Raw genomic sequence first — 27,711 nt, forward strand, 5'->3', positions numbered from 1 at the left:
TCAGGGAAGGCCTCTCTAAGTGGAGACTTGAAGGATGAGAGGAAGCAGGAAAGAAGGTTTTGGGCAGGAGGGAACAACTTATGCAAAGGCCCAGGGGCAGGAAAGAACTTGTGGTATCTGAATACCAAGGAGCATGGCTGGATCGGAGTGAGTTGAGGGAGGGGCATGGGATCAGGGAGGTGACAGGCAGGCAGTGCAGAGTCTTGAGGGTCACAGTGTCAGAGTGATGGGAGCCTGGGAGTGTTTTGAGTAGGGGGTACATAACCTGATTTTCTTCTCTGGCTGCTGGATTCTAGCAGCTCCACTCCCTCCCCATGGCCATCTTGCCTGGATCATTGATAGTAAGCCTGCTGTTGTTAGCTGTTGTTGAGTCAGCCTCTGACTCACAGTGACCTCATGTACAATGGGAGTAGGCCGTTGTAACCCATAGGGTTTTCACTGGCTGATTAATTGGGACTAGATTGCCAGGCCTTTCTTCCTAGTCTGTCTTAGTCTGGAAGCTGTGCTGAAGCCTCTTCAGCATCACAGCAACACTCAAGCCTCCATTGACAGATGGGTGGTGGCTGCACATGAGGTGTATTGGCTGGGAATTGAGCCTGGGTCTCCCACATGGAAGGTGAAAATTCTACCACTGAACCACTACTGCTAGATAGTAAGGCTTTGTTGTTGTTAGGTGTCACCGAGTCAGTTCCGACTCATAGCAACCCTGCGTACAACAGAACGAAACACTGCCCAGTCCTGCACCATCCTCACGATCATTGCTATGCTTGAGCCCATTGTTGCAGCCACTGTGTCATTCCATCTCATTGAGGGTCTTCCTCTTTTTTGCTGACCCTCTACCAAGCATGATGTCCTTCTCCAGGCACTGGTCCCTCCTGATAACATGTCCAAAGTACGTGAGACGAAGTCTCGCCATCGTTGCTTCTAAGGAGCATTCTGGCTGTACTTCTTCTGAGACAGATTTGTGCGTTTTTCTGGCAGTCCATGGTATATTCAATATTCTTCACCAGCACCATAATTCAAAGGCATCAGTTCTTCAGTCTTTCTTATTTGATGCAGGAAGTGTCAAAAGAAGATGAATAGTAAGGCTAATGAACATTTATTGAATACTTCCCATGGACTGGGCACTCACAACAGCTCTTTGGGGGAAGTAATGTTTGAGATGAGGTCACTGAAGCACAGAGAGGTGAGTAACCAGGCTAAGGTAACACAGCCAGAAAGAGATGGAGGCAGAATTTGAACCCAGGCAGCCACCACCATGCTATCCTGCGGCACCATGGCCCCAGCCTCCTCCCCAGGCTTCCTAGCAGAACTCAGTTTCTGTCCTTCAGCCAGTGGGGCCTTTCTGCCTCAGGGCTGGTCAGTCTGTCTCCTGCTCAAACACTTTCTGTGGCTTCCTGCTGCCCTTGATAAGGGTCAAGCCTTTTAGCCTGGCATGCAAAGTTCAAAGTCTGCCCACCTCACAGCCTCCCCAGCCCCATCTCGCTCTTCCTTTCCCTCCCTCACACCCTGAGTTCAAGCCTCTTGGATACCTTGCAATTGCTCCAGTCTCCTTGGTGGCTCCAGATCCCCACACAGGCTGCTGCCTTGGCTTGGCAGGTCCCCATCCCCTAGCCCACATGGGTAAAACTCATTCATCCTCCCCTGGCCCTCCTCTTCCCCACCCCCCATCACTTGGGCTTCTCCCATCAAAGCTCCCATCACTGCAAGCTCCTTGAAGGTAGGGAGCAAGTGTGAGCCTTCAGGGCCAGGTGTGAGTAGGGAGCCAAATTCATTCATTCATTCATACGTTCCACAGTCATTTCCTGAGCACCTTCTGTGCGCCAGCCCCTGCTGTAGGAACTGGGAATACAGTGCTGAATAAGACAGACAGGACCCCTGTCTTCAAGGAGCTGACTTTCTGGGAACACTCATTTAACAATCATTCATTAAGTATGGTATGCGACGTACTTACAAGTGCTATGAAGAGAGTAAAGCAGGGCAAGGGGAAAGAGTGATGAAAGGGGGGTCTATTTTAGGTATTGTGGTCAGTAAGGTTGTGTGTTGACTTGGCTGGGCCATGATTCTTAGTGGTTTGCAGTTGTGATATAGTTTGGCAGTCGCATAATGATGTAGTCACCTCCATGATGAGATCTGATATAATGTGATCACCTTCATGATGGCCATAATGGGATCTGTTGTGAGTAGCCAGTCGGCCGAGTCGGGGGTTTCCTTAGGGGTGTGGTCTGCATCCAATATGAGTGGACTTTCTGGCAAAGCTTGCAGGGTTTTGCTAGCTCTGGGTCCTGCAGCTTGCTCCTGTTCATCTGACCTCCGGTTCTTGGGACTTGAGCTAGCAGCTTACCTGCCCTTCCGATCTTGGATTCACCAGCCCCTGTGGCTATGTGAGTCAGGAGAAGCCTCCAGCCTGACCCACGGACTTGGGACTTTCCAGTCTCTACAACCATGTGAGCGATTTCCTTGATATAAATCTTTCTCTATAGATATCTATATATATACGTAGATGCTTCACTGGTTTTGCTTCTCTAGAGAACTCAACCTAAGACAGGTATGTTACTAAAAGTCTCTTTGAGGAGGTGACATTTAAACAGAGCCCAAATAAGGGAAAGTTTTGCATGCTCAGCTGCTAATTGAAAGGTTGGAGCTTCGAGCAATCCAGAGGCACCTCAGAAGAAAGGCTTGGCAATCTACTTCCAAAAAATCAGCCATTGAAAACCCTATGGAGTGCAGTTCTACTCTGACATGCATGGGGTCGCTATGAGTCAAAATTGACTTGACCGTACTGGTATGAGAGCCATGCAGGTATCTGAGGGAAGGGTGTACCCAGGAGAGGGGCAGTGAGTGCAAAGGCCCTGAGGTGGGAACAACTTGGGTGTTGGAAGGACACAAAAAAGGCCTGTGTAGCTGGAACAGAGTGAGTGAAGGGGAGAGAGGGAGGAGACAGGCCCAAGCAGAGTCAGGGCAGGTCATGCAGGATCCCTGCTGAATGCTGGAATGAAAAAAATGTCAGAGTTTGGGTATGATGTTCAATGCTCTTTATTTGGGGTGGAACTCAGTGGCCCAGGCCAGGTTGGAGATACCGCTCTGAGAGCAGCAGAGGCCTTAAGGTCTCAGGTCTGGCAGCCGTGGGTGTGCATATATTCCGAAAATCCCTCCAGCTGAGCCAGAAATTCCTTCTTGCCCGCATCCTGGTCTGCTGGCCAATGCATGATGAACGTCTCCTTGCCCAGGACGTGGGTGTAACTGTGGGAGGGAGACAGCAAGGAGGGTGAGAAGAACCTGGTGCCCTGGGGAGCTTGGGCGCCCACCCTGCCTTGCCCCTTTGCCCCACCTGGCAGCTTCCCAGAGCCTCAGCCTAGCCATACAGCTCCTACCTGGGAATTAGAAAAGGCACCCCTTCCTCCTACTCTTTACTGCCCTGTGTCGGAAAACTGAGACAGTGAATTAAAAAAAAAAAAAAAAAAAAACTCAAAAAACCCATTGCCTGGAGTCAGTTCCGACTCATGGCGAACTCATGTGCTTCAGAGTAGAACTGAGCTCCATAGGGTTTTCTTGGCTGTAATCTTTACAGAAGTAGATCGCCAGGCCTGTCTTCCACGGTGCCACTGGGTGGGTTGGAGCTGCCAGCCTTTAGGTTAGCAGCTGAGTGCAGACACTTTGTGCCACCTAGGGAGAGACCTTAGTGAAGACCCACATCTAAAACATCTCTGTGTGAATGGTGATCCTTGGAGTTGAACAGTGCACAGCCTGCATCTCCATTCAGGGTGGCCCTGACAACCCGGGACCCAGCAGAAACTGTGGAGCCAAGAGCCAGGCCTGGGTGGGGAAAGAGGCCCAGGCCTGTGGTCCTAGGGCAGCAGGAGCCCCCACGCACTCAGATCTGACTCGCCACAGGTCTGTCGTCTGGCCCATGATGAGGTACGCCTGCTGTTCTTGCAGCCCCAGGGAGTCTTGGCAGGTGGCGTGGGAGACAAATTTCTTCATGGTAAGGGGCTTGGCAAAGTCTGTGCCTGGAGGAGACCCAGCGTCTGAGCCTACACAGGCCAGGACCCCCTACACTGGGACCCCGGAGGGTAGCCGCCCACCCCTCCTCCGCTGCCACGGGGACCTACCACTCTTAATGATGTCCTGGAGCTGCATGTTGTAGTAGACGTATGGGTTGGAGTCGGAGACCTCCACAGACTTCACCCCGGCCTTGTACACTGGGGGAGGGGCAGGAGGGGCGTGGTTGGCGTCGGGCCTGTGGCTGGGCCTGCCTGCCCCCCCACCTCTTGCCACACTCACCAAAGTCCACGCCTGGCTCACAAGCCGCTACCTGGAGCTCCGTCTGCCTCAGCTGGCCTTTCCTCAGCGACGCGCACTGTTCTGGAGGGTCGGGAGGCCGCTGCCAGGCTGCACCGGTGGCGGGGGCTTCCCCTGCCCGGCCCCAGGTCCGCGACTCCCGGGTCTAGGGGACTGGCCTTTCTGGTCTGGAGGACTCTAACTCATCCCCACCCCCGTTAAGTTTTTTTCATGTCTGTCTCTCCCATCCGAGGCTCTTTGTGTCTCTCTCCGAGTCTCCGTCTCACTTGATGTTGGCTCTCACTGTGTGTCTATCTCTTTCTCTCGGTGTCTCCTTGTCTCTGTCCCTCTTCGTCTCTGTCTTCCTCTCTCTCTCTCTCTCTCTCTCTCTCTCAACTCAGCCCTCAGAGCAGACAGGAGGTGGCAAAGGGCTTCTGGCCCCCCAGCCTGGTAGCCCTGGCCCCCGAGTCCCCGCGAGCCTCACCCTCCGCACATCTGCAGACGTCTTTGTGGCAGATCTTCCGCAGAAACGATTCCTTCGTGGGCAGGTTGTAGAAGGCGCTGCACTTCAGGGCTGCGGCGGGGGATGCGCGGGGTGGGTTTGAGCAGGCGTTTCTGGGGACTGGGGCCCGCCTGGCCCCGCCCCGGCAGACTCTACCCTCCTTTGCCCTACCCCTCCCCTTCCCCTTCCCTCTCCTCCCTCCTCCCTCCCAAGGGCTAGGCCCAGGCTCCCTCTTAGCCCCGCCCTGTCCCTGGCCTGGCTCCTCCAGGCCCTTCCAGACCTTTCCCACTGCCTGGTCCCGGCCTTTGCAGGCCAAGTCCTGCCTGGTCTTGCTCAGCCCTCTCCTGGATGGGACCCTCCCCTTCCAAGGCCCCGCCCCTTCTTCCTCCACCGCATCCCCAGTCTCGACCCAACCTCTTCCTTCCTAGCCCCGCCCACCTTGACCCCTCCCTCCGAAAGGCCCCACCCCTTCAGGCCCTGCCCCTACGGCCCCGCCCCGTGCTCTTCTTCCCCAGTTCCTGGCAGGCCGTGCCCAGGTCCCACTCAGCAGCGCCCTGACCCCCCTTCTTGGTCTTGTCCCTCATCCCCCGCCCCCCATGTTTCTGGCCCTGTCCTTGACAGGTCTCGCTCCCTCGAGAGATGCCTCTCCAGCTCCAGGCCCCTGCTCACAAGGCTCGTAGTAATCGTAGACAGTGACCAGGGCGGCCTGCAGGAACTCCGCCTGCAGCATCCTGTGAACCCGGAAGCCCAGCACTGTGTTATACTCGTGGGAGAGCTGGGGGAGAGAAGTCCTGCCTGAGTTGACCGTGGGACACTGACTTCGTCGCACTGACCACAGGGCATGATCATGGTCATTGGCCACGATCACTGACCACGTGAGCTTGACTACAGGCATCGATCGGCCATGGGGCGTTAACAAGACCTCTTACCATGGGGCAATGACCACAGGGCTTTGGTCATGGAGAAGGGACCGAGAGGAGCTGATCTCAGAGGACTTGCCTCTTGTGGGATTGACCCCAGGAGACACCACCCAAGGGACTGCCCTTGGGTTCCTTGCCCACTGGGCTGCCCCCAGGCCTCTGCAGAGGGCACCAGGCCTTCCTCACCTTGTCCAGATAGAGGACCACGGTGCTGTCGCTGGAGCTTGTCTTCGTCTCATACTGGTAGGCGTACATCTCCACTTCACTGGTGAGCTGGGGCAGAGGAGGTGATTGGGAGTTGGCAGAGACCCTCTTGAGATCCCCAGCCCTAGGAGCTCCAATCAGCATGAAACAACTCCCAGGAGAGACACCAGCTCTCATCCAATGAGCTCCAGTGTTGAGGAAACTGAGGCCCAATCAGGGCAAGGGCTTGGCTAAGATCACGCAGGGAGTCACCAAAAGGCATGAACCCGGGGGCCTTGACATGGGGTAGATGCTGCCCTGTACCCACACAGGGGAGAGGGATGATGTCAGGGCCCCCCACCCTGGCTCACCAGTGGGCACGTGGGGCGAGTGTTACCTGCTTAAGGTCATCCTGGTTGGCGTAGAAGCCGGTAAGCAGAGAGACCTCCATTATGGTCATTGTGGCCTCTTGATCACCCAGAAACCTGGGGATTTCACAGTCCCAGTCTTTTTTCCGACTGTCCTCCTGCCCTCTCCCCCACTGCCTCCACTCTGTGCCGAGCTGCCATCATCTCTAGCCTGGGCTAGTGTAGCAGCCTCCTTCCGGGTGTCCCTGTCTCCACTCTGCCCCCAACAGCAGGGAGCTTTAGCAATCACAAATCTGGTATGTCACCTCCTTTACCAAACACCTTGTCTTGGGCTCCATACCCCTCTACCTCACCTCCTCTCACCCCAACCTCTATTTGCTTGCTCTTAAGTGACTGTCTCTCTCCTGCCACAGGGCCTTTGCACATGCTCTCTCTCAGCCTGGAATCCTTTTCCCTCTGTCTTTGCCCTGAAACACCTCCTCATCTTTGCTGTCTCAGCTGCCACATCATTCCCTCTGGGAAACTTTCACCACCTGCCCACCAGGCTAGTTCCTCTAACTTGCCCTCCCATGGCTTCTCCAAGGCCCTCTCTGCCACATTTAATCACAGTCGGGTGATTATTTGGTTATTGTCTGACTTCTCTGCTAGGCTGTGAGCCCTGCTAGGGAAAGGAGGGGCTGCCGTGCTCACAGCTGTGTCCCAGCTTCTAGAGCAGAGCCCAGCACACAATAGAGGCTTAGTCTATTCTTTCCAGATGCCCTCAAGTCAACTCCAATTCATGACAACCCCATGTCGTGTCAGAGTAGAACTGTGCTTCATAAGGTTTCCGATGACTGATTTTTGGGAAGTGGATCACCAGGACTTACTTCTGAGGCACCGCTGGAAGAACTCAAATTTCCAACCTTTCAGTTAGCAACGGAGCATGTTAATCATTTGTACCACCTAGGGACTCTAGATGTTCAATATATGTTTGTATCTGGGGCAGACCTGGGCAGGGATGCTTGAGGGACAGAGCCAGACTAGGGTGGGAGTGTCTGGAGAAGATCAGATCTAGGGAGAGCTGTGGGCCTTGGTGCCAGCTGTGGGCATCTGGTTCATGGAGCACGTTGGTGCATTGAAGGCTGCCATTCTGGGACACACGTGCATGGCAGGATGGGGGACTGGATAGACGGCAGGAGTGGGGTACTCATGGGAAGGCAGGATGGGGGCAGGATGGAGGACAGGAGGGGGGATACTCATGGGAAGGCAGGATGGAGGGCAGGATGGAGGGCAGGATGGAGGGCAGAATGGGGGATACTCATGGGAAGGCAGGATGGAGGGCAGGATGGAGGGCAGGATGGAGGGCAGAATGGGGGATACTCATGGGAAGGCAGGATGGGGGGCAGGAGGGGGGCAGGAGGGGGGATAGTCATGGGAAGGTAGGATGGGGGGCAGGATGGAGGACAAACATGGGAGGGCAGGATTGGGCACAAGATGGGGGAAAGGGGGAGGGACAGGCTGAGGGCCTGAAGAGCCCCAAGCCCGAGGGTTGGCTGATTGCTGCCCTCCATTCAGCACACAGGGAGGGCTGCTGTGGAGTCTGGAAAACAGCGTTGCGCCCTCCTCCCACCCAGCTCAAGATCCCAGTGTCCCCACCTAGTTTCCATCCGGAGCCGGAAGGTGTCCTCCCCCTTTTTCTTCTCTGCAGAAAGAAAGCAGGAGTTTAGAGGCTTGGTAGTACAGTGGTTATGTGCGCAGCCTCTGGAGCCAGCTTCCTGGGTTCAAATCCTAGCTCCTCTATGTGATTACGGGCAAGAGGCTTAACCTCTCCGTGCTTTGGTTTCTTCGTCTGTAAAATGGAGATCATAACAGCACCAACCCGACAGGCTTGTTGCAAGGATTAAATGAGTTGATATAAGTAAAGCGCTTGGTCAGTGCTACATAAGTGTTAGTTGTTGTTATTATTATGAGGAAATGGGGCCTAAACCAAAGCCTCAGTCACTTTTAGTTCCTAAAAGTCCTGGTAAGGCCTATCTTCACCTCCACAGGGAGCTTCCAATGGCAGGGTTCTTTCTCCTTGGTACCCCAGTCTGGGAACTCTAGAATGCCACCATCTGTGACCATCTCCACAGCCCCATTTTGGTCAAACCCCCATCATTTCCCTCCTGACCCTGTGCAATCAGCTCCTCCCTGGTTTCCCAGCTCCACCCTCACCCCCCACAGTTTGTTTCCTCCACAGCAGCCAGAGGGCATCTGTGAACATCTGAGGCAGGTCACATTCCTCCTCTGTGCAGAACACTCCATGGCTCCCACCTCACTCAGAGCTAAAGTCCAAGTCCTCACTAAAGCCTACAAGTCTCTTCATCTTCCCCGTCACCTCTCCAACTCTTTCTCCTACAACTTTCTTTCTTGCTCCTCTCTAGCCACACTGGCCTTGCTGTTCCTCATGAGCTCATCCCTGCCTCAGGGCTTTTGCACCTGCTGTTCCACCTGCCTGGAATGCTCTTCCCTCAAACGCTTCATGGCTCACTCCCTCACCTCCTTCATGTCTCACCCAAAATGGCACCTCTGCAGAGAGCTTCCCTTGCCTCTCCTCAAGTTTTGGAATCGACAGCAACGGGTTTGGTTTTTGTTTTTCCGATTTTATTTTGTACGCTACTTATCTTCACCTGTTATAACACTATATATTTATTTGTTTATAATAAAGATTTATTTACGTTATAAATAAATAACAGCATGAGTATAATATATCGTTAGCTGTGTATTACTGTTTGTCTCTCCCTCTAGAATGTGGGCTCCAGGAGAAGGAGGATATTTTTCTTGTTCGTGCCTGTGTTCCCAGTGCCAAGAGACAGTGACTGGCACTTGGTAAATGCTCAGTAAATATTCATTGAATGGCTGAATAAAGCAATAATAATAATAAAAAACATAGTTGTTATCGAGTCGACTCCGACTCATGGCAATCCCACGTGTGTCAGTGTAGAACTGTGCTCCATAGGGGTTTCAATGGCTGAATTTTGGGAGGTAGATCTCCAGGCCTTTCTTCCAAGGCAACTGTGGGTGGACTCAAACCTTCAATCTTTCAGTTAGCAACTAAGCACGTGTACTGTTTACACTACCTAGGGACTCCGAATAAAGCAATAAGTGTGCATAATGCATAGGACATTTTTGGTGATTGATAGCTAAAATAAAACTATGAAAAAGAAGGATTGGGTGTCTCTGGGTCTAGGCTCGATAGGAGCCCTGGTGGCACAGTGGTTAAGAGCTTGGCTGCTAACCGCAAGGTTGGCAGCTTCTCCATGGGAGAAAGATGTGGTAGTCTGCTTCTGTAAAGATTACAGTCTTGGAAACCCTATGGGGCAGTTCTACTCTGTTTTATAGGGCTGTTATGAATTGGAATTGACTCAATGGCAACCTGGTCTAGGCTTACCTTCTGGGGCACTGTGGAGGGTCACATTCAGGTTGTACTGGTTGCAGACGTCCTCCTCGGACTCCAGGATCGTGTGGTACATGGTCAGCATCTTCCCGGACAGGGAAGGGGCATGTCAGAGCCCGTCCGCACCCTCTCCCCTTCCTCTTCACTCCAGTCCTTGTCTTCCCAGTTCTCTGCCCATGTGAGGAATTCACAGTGCAGTCTGCCCCCTCGATTCCTGGGTGCAGTGGCCAGAATATTCTCTAAAGTCTAGACCAGCTCTGTCTAGTGGAACTTCCTGTTATGATGGACGTGGTCTCTGTGTGCTGTGTAGTAGGGTAGCCACTAGCCATGTGTGGTTACTGAGCACTTGAAATGTGGCTAGTGTGACTGAGGAACTGGATGTTTTGTTTTATTTCATTTTAACTAATTGAAATTTAAATTTCACTGAGGCTCAAGGAGGGATGTGACTTGCCCAGGGTCACATAATAAAGTTGGAATTTCAACCATGACTCCATATCCTGAACCGTGTCAATAGGTTGCCCTGAATTTGGTTAACAAATGGGCTGTTCTCCTGGGCTAGAGGGTCTGGGGCTGGAAAATGTAGCGAGGCTACGGGCTCAAATTTTGGGGGAAGGGTAGAGCTATCATCTGGGCCTTGGGAGGCATCCTGCAGGGAGAGTCTTTTCCTGGGGAGGCAAAGAAGGAGACACCTCCTCAGGGAGTCAGCATAGGAGGGGCAAACCAAAGAACCAAACCAGTTCCTGTTGAGTTGACCCTGACTCTTGGCCACCACATGTGTGTCAGGGTAGAACTGTGCTCATAGGTTCTCAATGGCTGACTTTTCAAAAGTAGATCACCGGGACTTTCTTCCGAGGCACCTCTGGGTGTACTCAAACTGCCAACCTTTTGGTTAGCAGCTGAGTGCACTGTTTGCACCACCCAGGACTCCATAGGAGGGGTGGACAAATCCAAAGACATCTGGCCTCTACCCGCCCTGACTGTGACTTAGAACAAGTGAAGACTTTTCTGAACCTCCATTTCCCCACCTGTTGAAAGGAGTCTATACCCAAACCAACTTCCCAGGGTGGTTCTGAGGTCTCCTTAGCTTGGTTCCTAACAAACAGTAGTGCCCTAAGTGGTAGCTACAATTATTGCTGATTTGATATTGTCTTAGAGTCTGAGACTTGCCCCTACTCCCACCAACTAGGGGGCCCTGCACTCCAGTCAAGGACCCCAAGGGTGGAATCCAGAATCCAGACCTACCGAGATGGTGCCTCTTCCGGTGCCACTGGCTTTGATCACTAGGTCATCTTGGGCTGAGAACTGCGGGAGGGAGGCAAGGGGAGGGGGATTTGAGGGCAGAGTAATAAGCAAAGTGTGGCTCAGTGTGGCTCAGGTGTAGTGGGGTGAGAGGCAAGCAGGCACCAGTGCTGGGGCCTCCGTGATTTCCCTAACTTTGTCCTCTGATGACTGCCCACCTCTCCCCATGCGGATGGCTTTTCCTTCTTGATAGAGCATGTATGGTGTCTACATTGTCACAGATCAACTAGAACCGTGGATCGAGGCTGTGTCCTGATGTAACCAGTAACCAGTTGCTGTCAAGTTGACTCTGACTCATGGCAACCTCACGTGTGTCAGAGTAGAACTATACTCCATAGGAGTTTCAATGGCTGATTTTTCAGAAGTATATCACCAGACCTTTCTTCTGAGACATGTCTGGGTGGACTCAAATCACCAACCTTTCAGTTAGCAGCCGAGCACGTTAACTGTTTGCACCACCCAGGGACTCTGTGTCCTAAAGGTTATCTCTCGAGTGTGTCTACTTTGCAGCATCTCCAAAATTCCTCATGTGTGGACCCCCCATGAGACTTTTCTCACCAGTATCTGCTCTTGTTTCCCCCATTTCATTCTCACATCAGGTAGAACAAATTTTTTAAATTCACATCCAATCACACCCCTGCTTAAGCCCATTTCCTATAGGATACACTTCTGAATCCTTGCCAGGCCCCCCCCAGCCCTCATGCTCTGAGCCCTGCCAACTTCTCCAGCTTCCTGTTAGGCCACTGTCCTGTGTGCACCCTCCCCTCCAGCCATTCCTGTGCCTGCCTCAGGGTCTCCACTCTATGCTGTTCCCTATGCCAGGAATGCTCCTCCCTATCCCTGTCCCCTTCATCTCGATAACTTCCTATTTATCCAGGCACCTCCAATGAGCATATGTGTGACCTAGGACAAGTTATTTTACTTGTCAGTCCCTCCATTTCCCCATCTCTAAAATGAGGTTAATAATAGTACCAACTTTATAGCATTGTTGTAAGGAATAGGTGGTATGCAAAAATAGAGGCTGGTACCTAGCTAACAAACATCAGTTGGTTCCATGTTGTATGTATCATAATTCTATTGTGATTATGGACATTAGTATGGTGTAAGTGAAATAATATTTTGCTTCTGCTCAGAACCCTCTATGGCTCTCACCTTTCAGAGTGAAAGTCAAAGTCCTCCCCGAGGCCCACAAGGCCCTGCTCTACCTGTGCCGTCACCTCCCTGCCGTCACCTCTGTCCACTCCCTGCTCACTCCTTTCCCTCCAGCCACATCAGCCTGCTTGCTGTTCTTGGAACCTTCCTGCCTCAGGACCTTTGCACTTGCTGTTTCCTCTGCCTAGATATATACAAGGCTTGCTCCCTCTTCTCCTTAAGGTCTTTGTTCAAATGTTACCTTCTTGGCAAGACCTTTCCCGCCCACTATATCTGAAATTACAACCTCTTGATGCCCCACCCCCTTTTTGGTTAATTTTTTCCCATGGGACTTACCACCATTTAACACACTACATATTCTAGTTATTCATTTCTTTATTGTCTGTCTCCCCCACTAAAATATAAAATTCTACAAGGGAGGGGATTTTGTGGTCTTGTTCAGGGCTGTGTTCTCAGAACCTAGAACATGCCTGGAATACAGTCAGTACTCAGTAAACCTGTGTCGAATGATTGAAGCTTAAATGCCAGCCTCTCATGGATATTTCCTTACCCTCTCACCAGGTTATTTTCCCCTTAAAAAAACAAACAAACAAAAACCAGTTGCCACTGACTTGACTCCGACTCATGGGGACAGTAGAACTGTGCTCCATAGGGTTTTCGATGGCTGAGTTTTTGGAGGTAGATTGCCAGGCCTTTCTCCCCAGGCACCTCTGGTTAGCAGTTGAGCACATTAACTCTTTGCACCACCCAGAGACTCCATTTTCTTCTGTACACACCCATTTCTCTTTTCCTCTGTTCAGAATGCTTAAAATGGTGTATTTTTAATGTCTTTGTTTCTTTCTATACTGTAAGCTCCGTGAGGGCAGGGGCCACAGATCTCTCATAATGTATCCCCACTGCCTCAGGGAGCACTTGGCACACAGTAGGTGCTCAGAAAATGTTTGTGGAATTAATGCATTGACAGTATAGCCAAATTTCCAACAGTTATGAGATAATTTTGGGGAGGGAGATGGCAGAAACGTGAAGCTTGGCCTCACCCTCAATGACACCTCTGTGTGGAGTTCCCTCTGCCCCTCAGTGTGGTACCTTTGCCCACAGCTGCTGGTAGACATTGTTCTGGTTAATGAGCCACTCCATGTTCCTGGCTGTCTTTGGGGAGCTGATCTGGACGCGGAGATCCTGAACACCGTCAAAGGGAACAGCTTCGCGGAAGCGGGTCAGGGCCTCGAGAGCCACAACCGTGGTCTGGAAGTTGAGAGAGGGGCTGCGGGTCAGCACCACAGACAGCGGCCCGGGCGCCCGCGGGTCATAGCGTCAGCACCACGGAGAGTTCATTCCGGGTTGGCCGTCCACTGAGCACCTCGGCTAGCGCGCCCTCCCACCCCGCCCCCAAGGCTGCCCCACCTCCTGAGGCCCGCGTCACCTGGGTGGTCTTGAAGCCCCCTCCCAGCTCCCGCTTCTCCAGTAGCCACTTGGCGATGGCATGCGTCTCACTGATCCGACCCAGCTCCAGCTTCTGCAGCAGCGCATAGGCCGTGGCCTCAATGGTATACAGGGAGTACGAATCCTTCTCTTTCACTGGCCAATGGGTTTTGTCTAGAAGAGGGATGCCCGTCTTTTCACCCAGAGCTGGGCCCAACCACCTCAATCTGCCTGCTCCTTGTGCTGTCTGGCCCAATTGTTCTCGTCTGCCATTTTATTGAGCACCTACTTTACATGAAGCCCTGTGCTGAGGAGGCATATGGGCACTGCGTTTTCAGAACAACTCGAGGAAAGAGGGACTCGAACTACTTAGAGATGAGGAAACTGAGGTTCAAAGAAGCTCCTCCGTGTCCCTCCAGTCCCACGGTAAGAGAGCTTTCCTTACCCTACTCCTCTTGACTTGGGGAATTGAGAGGACCAGATAAAGCCCCTTACGGGTTGAGAAAGGGCAGGCCATGGGAGGCAGAGCCCTCTCAGTTACCCACCTCTGTCCATCCTTGACCATGCCAATCATGTCCTCACTTTAGGGCATTTGTACATGCTGTTCCCTTTGCTTGGGATGCCCTTGGCCCTTCACATAGATGGGTCTTCCCATCGTTCATTCCAGCTGAAGGGTCACCTTTCACAAGGCCCTCCCAGTTCTCCCAATCCTTATTTCCCTCCCTTCTACCACAGACCTTGTTTGCCATCCTTTAAGCACTTACCTCAATTTGTAATTATAAATCTATCTGTTTGTTTTCTGCCTGCTTCCTCCAGGGACTGTGGACCGCTGAGGGCAGGGACCATATCTGTCTTGTTCATTTTAGTGTCTCTGGGTCTGAGCTCAAGGGTTGGCATGCAGTGTTGTTGTTAGCTGTCATGGAGTTAGCCCCTGACTCATTGCAACCCCATGCACAATGAAATCAAACTCTTGTCATCTGTACAGTTTTCATCGGCTGATTTTCTCAGAAGTAGATCACCAGGCCTTTCTTCCTAGTCTGTCTTAGTCTGCAAGCTACACTGAAACCTGTTCAGCATTGTAGCAACACGCAAACCTCCACGGACAGACAGGTGGTGGCTGTGCAGGTAGTGCATTGACCGGAAATCGAACCCGGGTCTCCCACATGGAAGGCAAGAATTCTACTACTGAACCACCACTGTCCTCTGGCACACAGTAGATGCTCAGTTAACACTAAGGGATGAGATACACATTGCTGGGTTTGAGCTCACACAAGCCCCCTCCCTCCCCATGACTGTGATTAAAACACAGTTATTTAAGAAGTGTCTCACACCTACCAAGGCTGGCAAAGGTGTCCAGGCGGTCATTGGCTCGGGGGCTGTTGGTGAGGGCCAGTGCGTAGGAGACTATGGCTATGGCAAAGGTAGTCTGAATGTCAGGGAGCTGTTTCTCCAGGAAGTCACGGGCTTTCTCCATGCTGGAAATCAAGTTCTAGGGAGTTAAAGGGAGGAGATCAGAGGGAAGTGATCAGAGGAAAGTGGTCTGGGAGCTAGAGGAGAGGGATCCACTCAGAGGAAGGGAGTGAGGTGAGGGGAGCTCCCTCTCCCAGGGGGTCAGACACCCTACAGATCCTGTCCCCTCTCTGGTTGTACAGTACTTTCTGGCTGCATAAATCCTTCCCCTGATTCAGGGCGATCAGGACAAGCGCCGTAAGGGATATGTCTGCCTCGGAGCCTCGGTAGCCGCTCTGTGGATACAGAAGCACACCCATGTCCCCGTCAGCATCTTGGGGACGCCTTCCCCAACCTCTCCTGCCTGACCTTGAAAAGCCCCCAGGTGCCCATCTTGGAGCTGGATGATGCTAGAGGTAGATGGGAGAGAGAAGAGGTGCTGTCTTTTTGGAGTTTGTCTGTGCCAGTTCTGCCCTATTGGCAAAAGCTAGCAGCCTGGAGGAGGCTGTGCTAAGCTCCCTACATTATCTCAGAGCATCCTCATGACAGCCCAACTTTACTGATGAGAAAATTGAGGGTCACAGAGGTGAAGTCTCCTTATTGTTAGTAAACGACTGACGCAGGGTTCAAACTCCTCTTTGATCTCCCAGCTTCCACCCTCACCCTTTGCAGTCTCTTCCTCCCACAATGGCCAATGGAACCTATGCACGCCTGAGTCAGGTCACATCCCTCCTCTGCTACAGCCCTCCCAGGGTTCCGCTTCACTCAAAGGAAAAACCAAAGCCCACAAGGCCCTACACCATGTGTTCCTGTTTTCTCCCTCACTGGAGGCTGGTATTGAAGAGTGCTTGGTGAGGATGGATGCGTTGGTTGGGAGAGAAGAGGGCCAGGTCTGGTGACTGCTTGATGTAGGGGTGAGGGAGAGATGGGGTCCCAGGTGTTCCTAGCCCCCCCCCCACAATGTAATGGAGCACAGGGTGGTCCAGAGCAGGGGATGCCATCCTAGGCATTCCTGCTCTCATTCTACCTGAGCAGTCAATGGTCTGGGATTCCCCCATTAATGGGCAGAGCCCAGGGTTTCTCTTGACTGGCCCAGGCAGGGGGGCGGTGAGCACCTGCATGGACTTCATGACCACAGGGCCCTTTTCCAGGAAGTGCCCATCCTCCGCCTGCCTCTGGGAAATGATCCAGTGAAGAATGGCACAGAGAGAGCTCAGCTGGATCACGCTGGTTGTCATGGTGGGGTAGGCCAGGGCGAAGATCCGGAACACATAGCTCGTGAGCCTGGCAGGAGGAAGGGTGATGACTGGGAATGGCAGCCAAGGGGGTCCTGGGACAGGGGTGTCTACACTGTCTCCAACCCATAGGGTAGTCTACACCATGGACCACACTGCTCCAGACCAACTCCCCACCCCCACCCCCGCCACTTCTCAGGTTGGCCAGTGTGGAACGCCACTGGCTAGTGGGCTGATCCTTGGGCTTCTTGTCCCAAGACCCTGCAGTGTGGCTGCTTCTGCGGGAATCAAGCCCCAGGGTAGCCCCTTGGCGTCTGGGGAGGTGGTGGCAGCTGTAATAGCAGCCATCTCACCAGGTGCTTCCTGGGTTTCCCTTGTGGATGTGGTAGGTACCATCTGCACTCCGGTGCGTCAGCATCCGGGTGTAACCTGGGGAAACAGGTGGAAGAAGACTTGCAGGGAGAGTTGGTGTTCAGGTGTGGCCTGTGATGGAGGGGCAGTCCAGTTATCAGGAATACCATGGAAGGCAGGGTCTAGGTGAGATTTCGGGGTGTGTGTCACATTTAGATATAACATGGGGGAAGAGGTTCATTGTCCAGGTATATTAAGGACGGGGCTGCTGGGCCGAGATGTAAATGAGGGGTTGTGGTTTAGGTGTGATCAGTGGGGGTGACAATACGCAGGTGTATCTTCAGGGAGGAGGGCAACTCTATGTGTTGCTGTCTGGGAGTAACCTGGTAAACCGCCATGCCGGGGTGCTCTGGGCAGGATCACTCTCTAGGTGTGACCTGGGCAGTTGCTGCCTGAAGTAATCCTGGAAGGTGTTGCCCAGGTATAACTTGGGAGAGCGTGTAACCTGAGGTCCACAATCTGGGGGTTGTTTTTTGGATGGAAACTAGGGGTATCAGTGTGTCTGTGTGTAGACTAGAGGAGGTTACTGCTGGGTGTAATCTGGGGGGACACCTCTTGAGCATATTCTGAGGATTATTGCTTGAGTATTACCGGAAGGTCACCTAGGGGTTTACTGTTTGTGTATAACATTGAGGCTTACAGTGTCTGGGTGTCACCTGAGGTTACTGATTGGAAGAACCTGGATGGAGTGAAACTTGAGAGAGAGGTCAGTGTCCAAATGAACTTGGGAGTCTTTATTTGGGGGGCAATCAGGGGCATCTATTTCTGATTGTTACCTGGGGGGTTTGGCTGTAGCTTCGGGAAATGTCAGTGTTCAGGTGTAATGGGGAAGTGACCACCTGGGACTATTCTAAGGATTTCTGCTTGCGTGTTCCCTGGGGTTACTTGAGGGTGTCAGTAACTGGGGGAGTGTCTGGTTATAACAGAACCTGGGGGGGGTTGCTGTTTGGGGTAAACCAGGGAGTCTGTTGTCAGATAATGGTCTGGGAGAGGGGTCAAGGTTCAGAAGTAACCTGGGATCACTGTTGGGGTCACCTGAGGTTGGTATCATGTTGTAATCTGGGAGAGGAATCAGAGTTTGGTGTAACTCAAGGGTTTATTGTCTTGGGGTCCCATGAGAGCCTCCCTCAACCCCAAGTGTACCCAGCGACCCACACTGAGTCCCCAGAGAGCTCCAGGCACCCTCCTGGGGACTCCAGGAGTGGACTGAGGGCCTCACCCCAACACTTGTGCTCTCACCGCTGACAATGTTCTTCATCACCTGGTCCCTGAGCTCCACCCCGACTTGGCCCCACTGGCCTGTGGTGTCCAAGTAGTGGGTCAGAATGATCAAAGGTGCCAGGGAGCTCATTGTCTGCTCGGGGCAGCCAGTCGGGACCCTCAGCAGCTGCTGCGTCTCTGTGGGTGTCAGGCTACCCAGGATGGTCTCACCAAGGATGTCACCTGTCAAATGGGCAGGTGGGGTCACCTAGGGAATGGCCTAAACTGCCTTGGCTCCACGATCACCCCACAGGCCCACCTCCAGCCCCTCTTGCCCCTGTGCCCAGGCAGGTCCTAGAGTAGCCAGCTCCACATCCCCTATCCCACCTCCCCATTCCCCCAAGACCAGCTGTCTCTTAGGCACCTTGGACGCTGACAAACAGTTCTGCCTCTGTGTCCGGCACCGTGTTCAAAATGTCCTGTCTTGGCACCAACTCTGTCTGCATCTGACCTAAGTAGGCACAACCTTCTGTGACAAGCAGGCTCTGGGGCTGGAGATGTCGGGGTGCACAAAGCATGGAGGAGCCTGGACTGCCCACCTGGCCAGACCCCCCCCCTCCCAAGCATGGCCCCAGGAAACCACACGCCCCATGCAGACCCCACAAACCTTGGGGGTTCAGGAGGATGCTATGGAACATTCGCTGTATCTGACCACCTGCCTGTGGGATGAGATGAGAAGGCAACAAAAACAATAATAACGGTAACGACAGTAAGAGGCAACATTGCTTAGCTATTAAGAACACAGACTCTAGAGCCTGACTGTCTGAGTTTGAATCCCAGCTCTTCTGCTTCCTAGTAGTGTGACCTTGGTCAAATTACTTAACCTGTCTGTGCCTCTGAAGGTGCCTTGGTGGCACAATGGTTAAGCGCTCAGCTGCTATCCAAAATGTAGGTGGTTCAAACTCACCAGCTGCTCCACAGGAGGAAGATGTGGCAGTCTGCTTCTGTAAAGATTATAGCCTTGGAAACCCTATGGGAAAGTTCTACACATCCCTACAGGGTCTCTGTGGGTCAAAATCGACTCTAAGCCAATGGGTTTGGGTTTCTGTGCCTGTGCTTTCTCATCTGTAAAATGGGGATAATAATAGTCCCTACCTTATGGGTTTGTTTTGAGAATTCAATGCGTTAATATTTTTAAAATGCTTAGAACTGTGCCTGGCATATCATAAGTGCAGAACATGTGTTTGTTAAGTAAACATATTATTGGTGGGTCAGACATTGGTTGTGTTTAATTTTCAGAGCTCTCTGATTATTTGTGAGCATGATTATTATCCCTATCCTGCAAATGAGGAAGTGGGGGCTCAGAGAAGTTAAGTAAGGTGTCCCAGGTCACACAGCAGAGAGATTTGAAACCAGGCCTGACTCCAAAGCCCCTAGGCAGGGACTCTGTGACCCCTCAAGCCAGTCCACCCACTGAACTTTCAAATCCATTCTCTCTAAAGCCTCACTCCCATCTGGGAGCCTGTTTATTGATCTTGCCCCTCCCACACCCACACAGCCCGGGTTGCCCGTTACCTGGACCAAGAGTGTCTTCTTCACGTGGTCCTGAATCCCACTGCCCACAACCTTGACCTCCACATCCACTTTGCCTGTCTCAAGAGGGAGAATCACAAAGTGCACCATCTTGGAGGAGGTGGGGGGCACGACAACCACTTGGCGGGATGGGGCTCCTGGCTTCGACGCGCTGCACAGGGGCTCTTTGTAGGGGAGCTCCACGCGGACCTGGGGCAGGATGGGCAGTTAGGGGGTCCTGCTGCATGGGGTGGCGCAGGACCATGGGGTCACAGCCCCTTTCCCGCCCCTGCCCCAAGGAGCCTGAGAAGGTGACACATAGCATAGGGTTGAAAGCACAGACCCTGGTGTCAAACCACCTGGTTTCAAACTCCCTTCTGCCACTTATGTGCTGTGTGGCCTCAAGCAAGCCCGTTAACCTCTCTGTGCCTCAGTTTCCTCATCTCTAAACCAAGGACAAGGAGCCCTGGTAGTACAGTGGTTAAGCACTAAGCTGCTAACTGAAAGGTTGGCAGTTCCAACCCGCCAGCCGCTTCGTGGGAGAAACGTGTGGCAGTCTGCTTCCATAAAGATTTACAGCTTTGGAAACCCCATGTGGCAGTTCTACTCTGTCCTATAAGGTTGCTATGAGTCAGAATCAACTTGACAGCAATGGGTTTGGTTTGGGAAACCAATGATAATACTAGTACCCACCTGATGGGGTTATTGGGAGGTTTAAATGAGAAAAGACCTTAGAAGCTTTTCAAAAGGACCACCACTTCACTAACCTGTTGGAATAATTGATAGCTTTCTTCCGTTTATAAAACACACTGGCTGCTCTGACAGATGAAACACTCGGGGAGGGAAAGGCTCGGGCTCACCTTGACCTGGCGGTCCCTGAAATTGTACAGCACAGCTTGGATCTGGACCTGCTCGTTCCTGACCACGGAGATGGGCAACTTAAGGTCCACAAAGAACGATTTCATAACTGTCAGCTCAAAGGGGTCTGAGACACAGATTCCTAAAGCGAGGAGAATATGTTGGGGTTAAGCAGAGGCCACTTGGCCTCGGGCTGGGCAGGGCCACTGGGCTTGTGGGATCACCTTGTCCAGCTTTGAGGCTGACGGCTACAAACTGCCACGTGGTGATGGAATCTGGCAGGTTCCTAAGGATGGTGTAGTGGGAGAGGCTGCTGGAACGGAGGAGAGCATCACTGAGTTTGTGCTGCCTGGACAGAGCCACTGGCTTGAGGGAAATTATTGGGGGTCATTGTCCCCTCATTGACCCCATTAGAGACATCATCACTAGAGGGTCATCATTTTGGGGGACCCACTGGAATCTTTATTCCCATCCAGGAGGCCTCCTCTCTTGGGACTATCCTAGGAGGGTCAATGTCACTCCTGCGATCATTGTCCATAATCAGGGTTCACTGATGCACAAGGTCCAGGGACCAGGTGCTGGCATGGGGCTGTGGTCCTACCCTGAGCCACTTTTTGGCAGAGAAAACTTCCTCCAGAGCCAGCTCTCTGGGAACAAGGTCCGGATGGGCATGTCGTCATCCAGGAACATGTCATCAAAGTCCTCTTCTTCATCCACTGCAGGGGGAGTGGAGATGTGGGCCCTCTATGGCCCCCAGTGTAGTCTCTGTCAGGTCTCTCCCACGGCCCTTTGGACTCCTCAGTGAGCTCCTTCCACCCCATCCCCCCTATGGTTCATATCACCCCTGGACTGGTCCCATGGTGCTCCATAGCCCCTCTGTGAAGTCCACCACCATTTGTCTTTTGCTGTGGCCCCCTCACTTGTCCCTAGAAGCAGCTGCTCCTCCCGGGCCTCCCGAGTCAGGGTTTCCGACAGACGGCAGCAGCTCAGGAACGCGGCCACACAGACGGGGCCGTAGCGGACGTGCCGGGTCCTCTCCTCACACGACAGCCCCACTGGGCTCTCCCGGAGCCCGGCCTCACAGCACTTTCTTTCCAGCTCTGTCTTGAATTCATTCACTGTGAGCAGAGTTAGAGCGAGAGGAGGGGCTGGGCGGGCCTTGAGGAAGCTGGGACCAAACCACCCTTAATGCCACCCACACCTTTCTTCTCTTCAGTCATGACTGTCCCTGGGTGATACAAATTGTTAACACACTTGGCTGCTAACCAAAAACTTGGATGTTTAAGTCCGCTTAGAGGGACCTCAGAAGAAAGGCCTGGTGTTCTACTTCAGAAAAATCAGCCACTGCAAACCCTATGCAGCACAGTTCTACTCTGACACATGTGGTATTGCCATGAGTCAGAATCGACTCCATGGCAACTGGCAACTGGTGTCAGTCACTGTGCCTAGTGCCTTGCATGGATCTTCTCCCTGAATCCTCACACTGAAACCAGGTGGTGAATTCTGATGAGGATACTGAGCTATGGAGAGGTGAACTCACTTGCCCAGAGTCACACAGATCGCAAGTGGCAGAGCTGGGATTAGAATCCACCCAGCACCCAGGGCTGCCTCCCATCTTCCTGACCCCAGACTCAGAGATGCTTCTTTCTGTCCACATCCTGGCCTTGGGGATGGTGGGTGTGCTAGATGTCGTCAGCCGGCATGGAGCACTCATTTCTCCTCTCATCTATGATCCCTCCTATGTCACAGAGGCTGTTGTTGCTAGCTGCCGTCAAGTCAGCTCTCAACTCATGGTGAACCCATGCACAACAGGAGTGGACTGTCGTGATCCATAGTTTTCACTGGCTGATTTTTCGCAAGTAGATGACCAGTCCGTTCTTCCTAGTCTGTCTTAGTCTGGAAGCTCTGCTGAAACCTGTTTAGCGGCACAGCAACGTGAAAACCTCCTCTGACAGACTAGTGGTGGCTGTGCTTCAGGCGCATTTGTCAGAAACTGAATTTGGGTCCCTGCATGGAAGACTAGAATTCTACCACTGAGCCACCACTGCCCTCATCATAGAGGCTAGACATCTAAAAACTACACTTCCCAGATGCCCTTGCTGCTAGGCTTCTGGGTAAGATTTAGATTGTGTCACTGAGATACTTTTGTGTAAGACCTGGAAAGTGGAAGAGAAGCAAGATCACCTTCCCTGCAGTGGTGGTAGCTGATGGGTGGGCTTTAGTCCATGTGTGCTTTTGCATGGACATAATTCCATGTTCCACTGTCTGCCCATCAACCTCATGAGAGACATTGGCTGCAGTTTCCTGAGATTTTCTGGATAGTAAAAACTGCAGCTGGGTGATCTTGAGTCCTAGCAAAGAGCCTCCCAACTTCCACTCCTATAGCTCTTCTAATGGTTTTATAAGCGTCAAACTCCCTTTATTAAGTCTCTTCCTGCTTGAAGTACCTAGAGTGATTTCAGTTTCCTGTTCTAAGCCCTGATAATACAGTAGGTTGGGAAGCTTCGTCTCTAACCTGCGTTCCTCTTCTTCTCCAGTCTCTTTAGAGAGCGGCGGTGGCGGCTAGGAGGGAGGCTCTGGGGGCAGTGCCAGTCTGGGGGTCAGAGGGAAAAGTGAGAACTGAAAGGGCAATTGTTAAGATCATTATGAACATCCTTGATGATATTAAATTGAGTGCTTACTGTATGCTCAGTGCTTTTATATGCGTCACCTCACTTCATCCTGCAGTCTCTTCATATTCAGGATTCACCACTTAAAAGCTGTGTGCCCTAGAGAAAGTCCCTTAACCTCTCTGGGCCTTAATTTCCCTAGCTGTGTAAAATGCGTATGCTATAGCTTTATCAATAAGGTTATGCATATAAAAGTACTTAGCACAGGGTCCAACATGTAGTAAATAGAAACGGTTATTAATATCATTATTTACAGCTAAAAGAAGAGACTCCTAGTTGTCCCCAATATCCATTCTGCTCACTCTTCTGTAGCAATTAAACCATCATCTTTTATATATCACCCAGGATAAAGACTACATTTCTCAGCCTCCCTAGGTAGGGCCGTGTGACTGAGTTCTAGCAAATGAGATATGAGAGAAGTATCTTTTCCTTTCTCCTTCCCTGCATCCCGCTGCCTGGCATGAGGTCATGGTCTACCATCTTGGAATATGGCAAAACAACAAGCTAGAAGGAGCCTGTGTCCCTGGACAGTTACTAAATGAGGAATAGACTTCTACCTTGTCAAAGCCACTGTTAATTTGTATCTCTGATACACATGGCCAAACCTATATCTTAATGAACACACAGTAAAGTTAGCTCTATTATCCTCATTTTAGGGATAAAGAAAATGAGACCCAGAAAGGGATGTGACTGGTCTGCATTAAGTAGAAGGGTCTGGATTTTAACCTGTGTCTATTTGACTCCAAAGACCATGTTCCTAACCATTAAGCAGCACTGCCCCATGCCTGCCCTCCTCCTGTCCCTCCCTCCCAGTCTGTACCTGAGTCTGCCAGGGTGCTCATCCCTGTGCTGATTTTTAGGTCCAATCCAGCGTCCTTGAACACACCAAGTCTGTCTTTCCCACTGCCTGCTGTACAGCCAATGTCATGCTTCTCCACCACATCCCAGACCTGAGGGTCAAGAGAGGAACCTGGATTTGGGAACTGTATGACCCCTCTAGGGAAGGAGCAACAGTGCATGGTAATTGCTGGCCCAAATAATAATTCTCACACCATGTATCATTTAGTGAGCTCTTACCACCTGCCAGTTGCTATGCTGTGCACCATCCCCTTGAATCCTCACAACCATTGATGTTGCCCATTTTACAGCTGAAGAAGCCAAGGCTCCAGCTAGAGTCCCCAGGCAGCCTCTTGGCCCAAAGCCCATATCCTCTCACCTTCTTCTGAGTGAGCTTGTGTTTGCTGTTCAAAACATACACAGCCTTGTCCACAGCCACTAGCCCCACTGTGGCCTCTGCATCACCTGTCACCTTCAGTTCCACCTGACTGTTGGGCTCAAAATGATGGAAGATTCCTTCATTCTTCAAGCCAACCTTCAGCTGAGCCAGGAGAAAGAGAGGTGTCAGGGAGAGGGGCCCATAGGCTTCCTAGGGGCTGCCCCAACTCCAGTTTCAGGTCATTCCCCCTATTGTTCTTGTGGAGCATCTGGGAACCCCACCAGGCCAATTGCAAGTCCACACATTTATTTGCATCTTAGTCACCCCCTAGGTTGAGCTCTTAGGGCCACATCCCCTCATCTTCCTCTCCCCTTTCCCCCAGACTGGGAGCCCCTGAACTTGTACAGAACATTTCTGGAGCTTTATGATGGTGATGTACAACTTCAAGGCACTTGTCTCACCGTTCCCATGCATCTGTCATTCACATCAATCCATATGGAATCAGCCACCAGCTCAGGGTCCTGGCTTGCTCCCCTGGGCAGTAAATAAAAGGCCAGGATGCGGAAGGAGGGCAGCATCTCTGGAGTCACATCAATAATGGTTGATGTGTAGACTCCTCCCTGGCTTTTTAGCTGATGTTTGGCATACACGATCTGACCCTTACTCAGGACCTTGGAGACAAGGGAGGCCAAGATGAGAATGGTGGGGCCATTCCTTCCCTGAGGCTGTCTCAGCCCACCAGGAGGGCCCACAGTCCCTTTGCTTCAGCTACTTGATCTGAACCCACCCCAGATTATTCCCACTTTCACACCTTTGCTCATAGTTCCTCCAACCCAGCTAGTCAGAGTTATTCCAGGGAAAGAATTCCTTGGCTCAGGCCCTGGTCCTATCCCCTCACCAGCAGGGTGAAGTAGGTGATCTTGTTCTTGGTTCTTGGGTCCTGATGCCTTGTGTTGAGACTCAGATGGATGCTGCTGCCGACTTCTGTGCCCAACGTCTTTACCTCAATATGCAGGAAGTTCCCTGACTCATTCTGAGTTGAGTAAGGCTGAGCCATCATCCTGGCTGATGCCTGCTCCTCTGGCCGGAGAGGCTCATCAGTTTCTACCTAGGGAGAGGGATGGACAAGTAAACCCCCACATTTCCAGCTCACACAGCTCCAATCCCACCATCCCTGCCCTATCAGGTTGGTACCAGGATGTTGAGCTGGTTCAGAACTGCCTCTGTATTGATGGTCAGAGCAGCCACCCCATCGACTGAGGTGTGCACTTTGTGGTCTTGGCTGCGGATGAGGACTCTGGAGGCTGGGGACCCATCAGGGTTTGAGACAAAAACCTAGGATGAAATCTGGGATGAGATGAAGGACAGGCCTGGGCGTGGCCTGGCATGAGAGGTGGGAACTAGGAATGCAATCTGAATAGGCCTGCCTTGTACACCAGGAGCACCATTCATATTAGAGTCTCTATGAATGGCACCCCCTAGAGTTTTTCAGTGCACAACTCTATATGGGGCCCTGGATTTTGGTGTGCCCTAGGGGGAGAATTGAGGGTGGAGGGGATAGAAGGAGACATAGAGGATTGCAGAAAACATACAGTAGGGTTATCACCCAGGGATGGCTTTAGCCTTCCTAATGCCCCTCAGACAACTCAAAGTCACTCAAAGTCACCCCCAAATTAAAGTATGTAAAAACAGCAAACTTGCTGTGCAAGATGAACTTTCAAGCACCACCTTCCAGCCTGACTGTGGCCCCTGAGCCCTCTGTAGAGAAACTCTGGATCCATCACTCAACCCAGAGGGACCCAGATTAAGACTTGAGGGGACCTTGGGATTGGTCGGAGGAGAAGGACAGACACAACTCTCAGGCAGATTAGTTGTGGGGGTAAGATGATTCCCAGTATGGGTTTTTGTTTTCTGAGTGTCTGTTTTAGGGAGAGGGCTGAATCCCTGAGTGAAGTGAGCTCAGACCCTGACCCTAAAGTGGAACGGCATCCCTGGCTTGAAATACTGGGGCGTCTTGATGAACTTGATGTTGTATGGGCTCTGGACAATCTTCACTCCTGAGGTCTCTGTCTGGACCATCTCACCCCCTGTGGAGACAGAAGAATCATGGAGGCCTATATAAGAAGCTTAATTTTCTGGGAGAGTGGCAGAGATGTGGTATGGGGATCCATTTTGGTGAAGATAGGGAAAGACAATAATACAATTTCAGCTCCTGCCAACTCTTACAGTATCTTCCCATTTCTCTGATGAGAAAACTGAGGCTAGGAGGTGGGCAAGGGTCATATGGGCAGGTGCCTGGGCTGGGAAAGGATGCAGGTGTCCTGGGATCTCAGCCAGGGGCTTAGGTGAGGGTGTCACCTGTGGAGAACACTGTGATGTTGACATAGATTGAAGCCCCGATGAAGTCCTCTTCTGGGCCCTGGAATGCGGCCATCAGAGTGTCTTTCTGGAGGGAGGCATGGCCCAGGCCTCCGAGAACCTGTTCTTAGCATGGGAAAGTGGAAGAGGAGATGGTTTCTTGGGGAAAGGGGGAGGGTCTGGTGGAGGAAAGTGGGGGAGGGGGTGGAATTCGGTCACCTCCACCCTCTGCAGGGAGCTTTGGATGGGGATCCGGCGGGAATCCAGCTTCACCCCAAAGATGGCCAGAGCATGTCCATTCACCGGTTTGTTGAATATATACCTGGGGGAGGGAGGGTCATCTTACTGGCTCTGAAGCACCCATACAACCTCATGTGTCTGCAGAGATAGCCTATATGACCTCATGGGGCTGTGCAACTTTGCGAGAGGCAGAGATGGTCCTTGAAAACTTAGAAGGTTTCATTGCTGACCCACAAAATCCCGAGAGGTGGCCATTAAGCCTCGTTGGTTGTAGATGTGGCTTGTGCAACCTCACAAGATGGCAGAGGTAGGCTGTGCAACCATATGGGGCCACACAGAAGCCTGATAACCCATGGGGTGGCAGAGGTGGCCTATGCAACCTCATCAGGCAGACTAGGTGGCCTATACAGCATCTTAGAGCTGCAGGAATGGTCTGTACAACTTCAAGGAGTGGCAGACATGGCCTATACAACCTCATAGACTATAGAGATGTCTGTAAATCCCATAAAACAGAAAATGTGACATTTCCAATCTCACAGAGCTGCAGAGATGGTCTGGACAACCTCATACGATGGCAAAGGTGGCCTGTGCAACCTCGTGGACCTTCAAAAATGGTCTGAACAATCTCATGAGGTGGCCTATGTGACCTGTACAACCCTATTGGGTAGACAAGGAGAACCGTACCACCTCATAGGCCTGGAGAGACAGTCTGTATAACCTCAAGAGGAAACAGAGGTGGTTTAGAAAGTCTTGGGGTGGCAGAGAGGGACTCTACCACACTAAGTGCTACAGAGGTGGCCCTCTTCTCTTGCCCATTCAGTTTCTTGCTGTCTCTGGTCCTCTGGCAGGGTTGGGGTAAGAGGACGACTCACCGGGCCTGGATGTCGACACCCAGAGCCTCATCATTGAGGTAGAAGAAAGTCTTGTTTGGGGTCAGCTGGACCTCGAAAGACGGGAGCAC

The 27,711-nt window shown here is 52.1% G+C and overlaps 2 protein-coding genes across 2 annotated transcripts; both read right to left on the reverse strand.

The window, feature by feature from the left end:
• Positions 1–3,027: 3,027 nt before the first annotated feature.
• Positions 3,028–6,346, reverse strand: LOC101344303 (complement C3-like). The gene is made up of 9 exons (XM_023733067.1): positions 6,284–6,346; positions 5,890–5,976; positions 5,453–5,558; positions 5,064–5,144; positions 4,766–4,855; positions 4,285–4,365; positions 4,113–4,202; positions 3,875–4,010; positions 3,028–3,243 (listed from the first exon to the last, which is right to left on the reverse strand). Exons 1-9 carry the CDS (start codon positions 6,344–6,346, stop codon positions 3,111–3,113), a joined length of 867 nt encoding a protein of 288 aa, XP_023588835.1. The 3' UTR covers positions 3,028–3,110.
• Positions 6,347–14,851: 8,505 nt separating this feature from the next.
• On the reverse strand, positions 14,852–20,939 carry LOC101359724 (putative protein C3P1). The gene is made up of 10 exons (XM_004378366.2): positions 20,869–20,939; positions 20,492–20,577; positions 20,270–20,409; positions 19,551–19,619; positions 18,505–18,556; positions 18,262–18,348; positions 16,580–16,655; positions 16,107–16,275; positions 15,198–15,287; positions 14,852–15,031 (listed from the first exon to the last, which is right to left on the reverse strand). The coding sequence occupies exons 1-10, from the start codon at positions 20,937–20,939 to the stop codon at positions 14,852–14,854; spliced, it is 1,020 nt and encodes a 339-aa protein (XP_004378423.2).
• Between the last annotated feature and the right edge of the window lie 6,772 nt (positions 20,940–27,711).

Source organism: Trichechus manatus, unplaced genomic scaffold, assembly GCF_000243295.1.
Source record: "Trichechus manatus latirostris isolate Lorelei unplaced genomic scaffold, TriManLat1.0 scaffold00057, whole genome shotgun sequence".
NCBI classification, from domain to species: Eukaryota; Metazoa; Chordata; class Mammalia; order Sirenia; family Trichechidae; genus Trichechus; species Trichechus manatus.

What these genes read in the sequence shown, in the direction of transcription:
- LOC101344303 (XM_023733067.1), bottom strand. Translation starts at nt 6,346, where the DNA reads ATGACCATAATGGAGGTCTCTCTGCTTACCGGCTTCTACGCCAACCAG. An exon ending in TGAGCCAGGCGTGGACTTTG is followed by an intron (nt 4,203 to 4,284) that starts GTGAGTGTGGCA and finishes CCCCTCCCCCAG; the next exon opens with TGTACAAGGCCGGGGTGAAG. An exon ending in CTGTGGCGAGTCAGATCTGA is followed by an intron (nt 3,244 to 3,874) that starts GTGCGTGGGGGC and finishes TCCCTCCCACAG; the next exon opens with TTACACCCACGTCCTGGGCA.
- LOC101359724 (XM_004378366.2), bottom strand. Translation starts at nt 20,939, where the DNA reads ATGCCCATCCGGACCTTGTTCCCAGAGAGCTGGCTCTGGAGGAAGTTT. An exon ending in CATCCTCCTGAACCCCCAAG is followed by an intron (nt 18,349 to 18,504) that starts GTTTGTGGGGTC and finishes GTGCCTACTTAG; the next exon opens with GTCAGATGCAGACAGAGTTG. An exon ending in AGGATTTATGCAGCCAGAAA is followed by an intron (nt 15,032 to 15,197) that starts GTACTGTACAAC and finishes TTAACTCCCTAG; the next exon opens with AACTTGATTTCCAGCATGGA.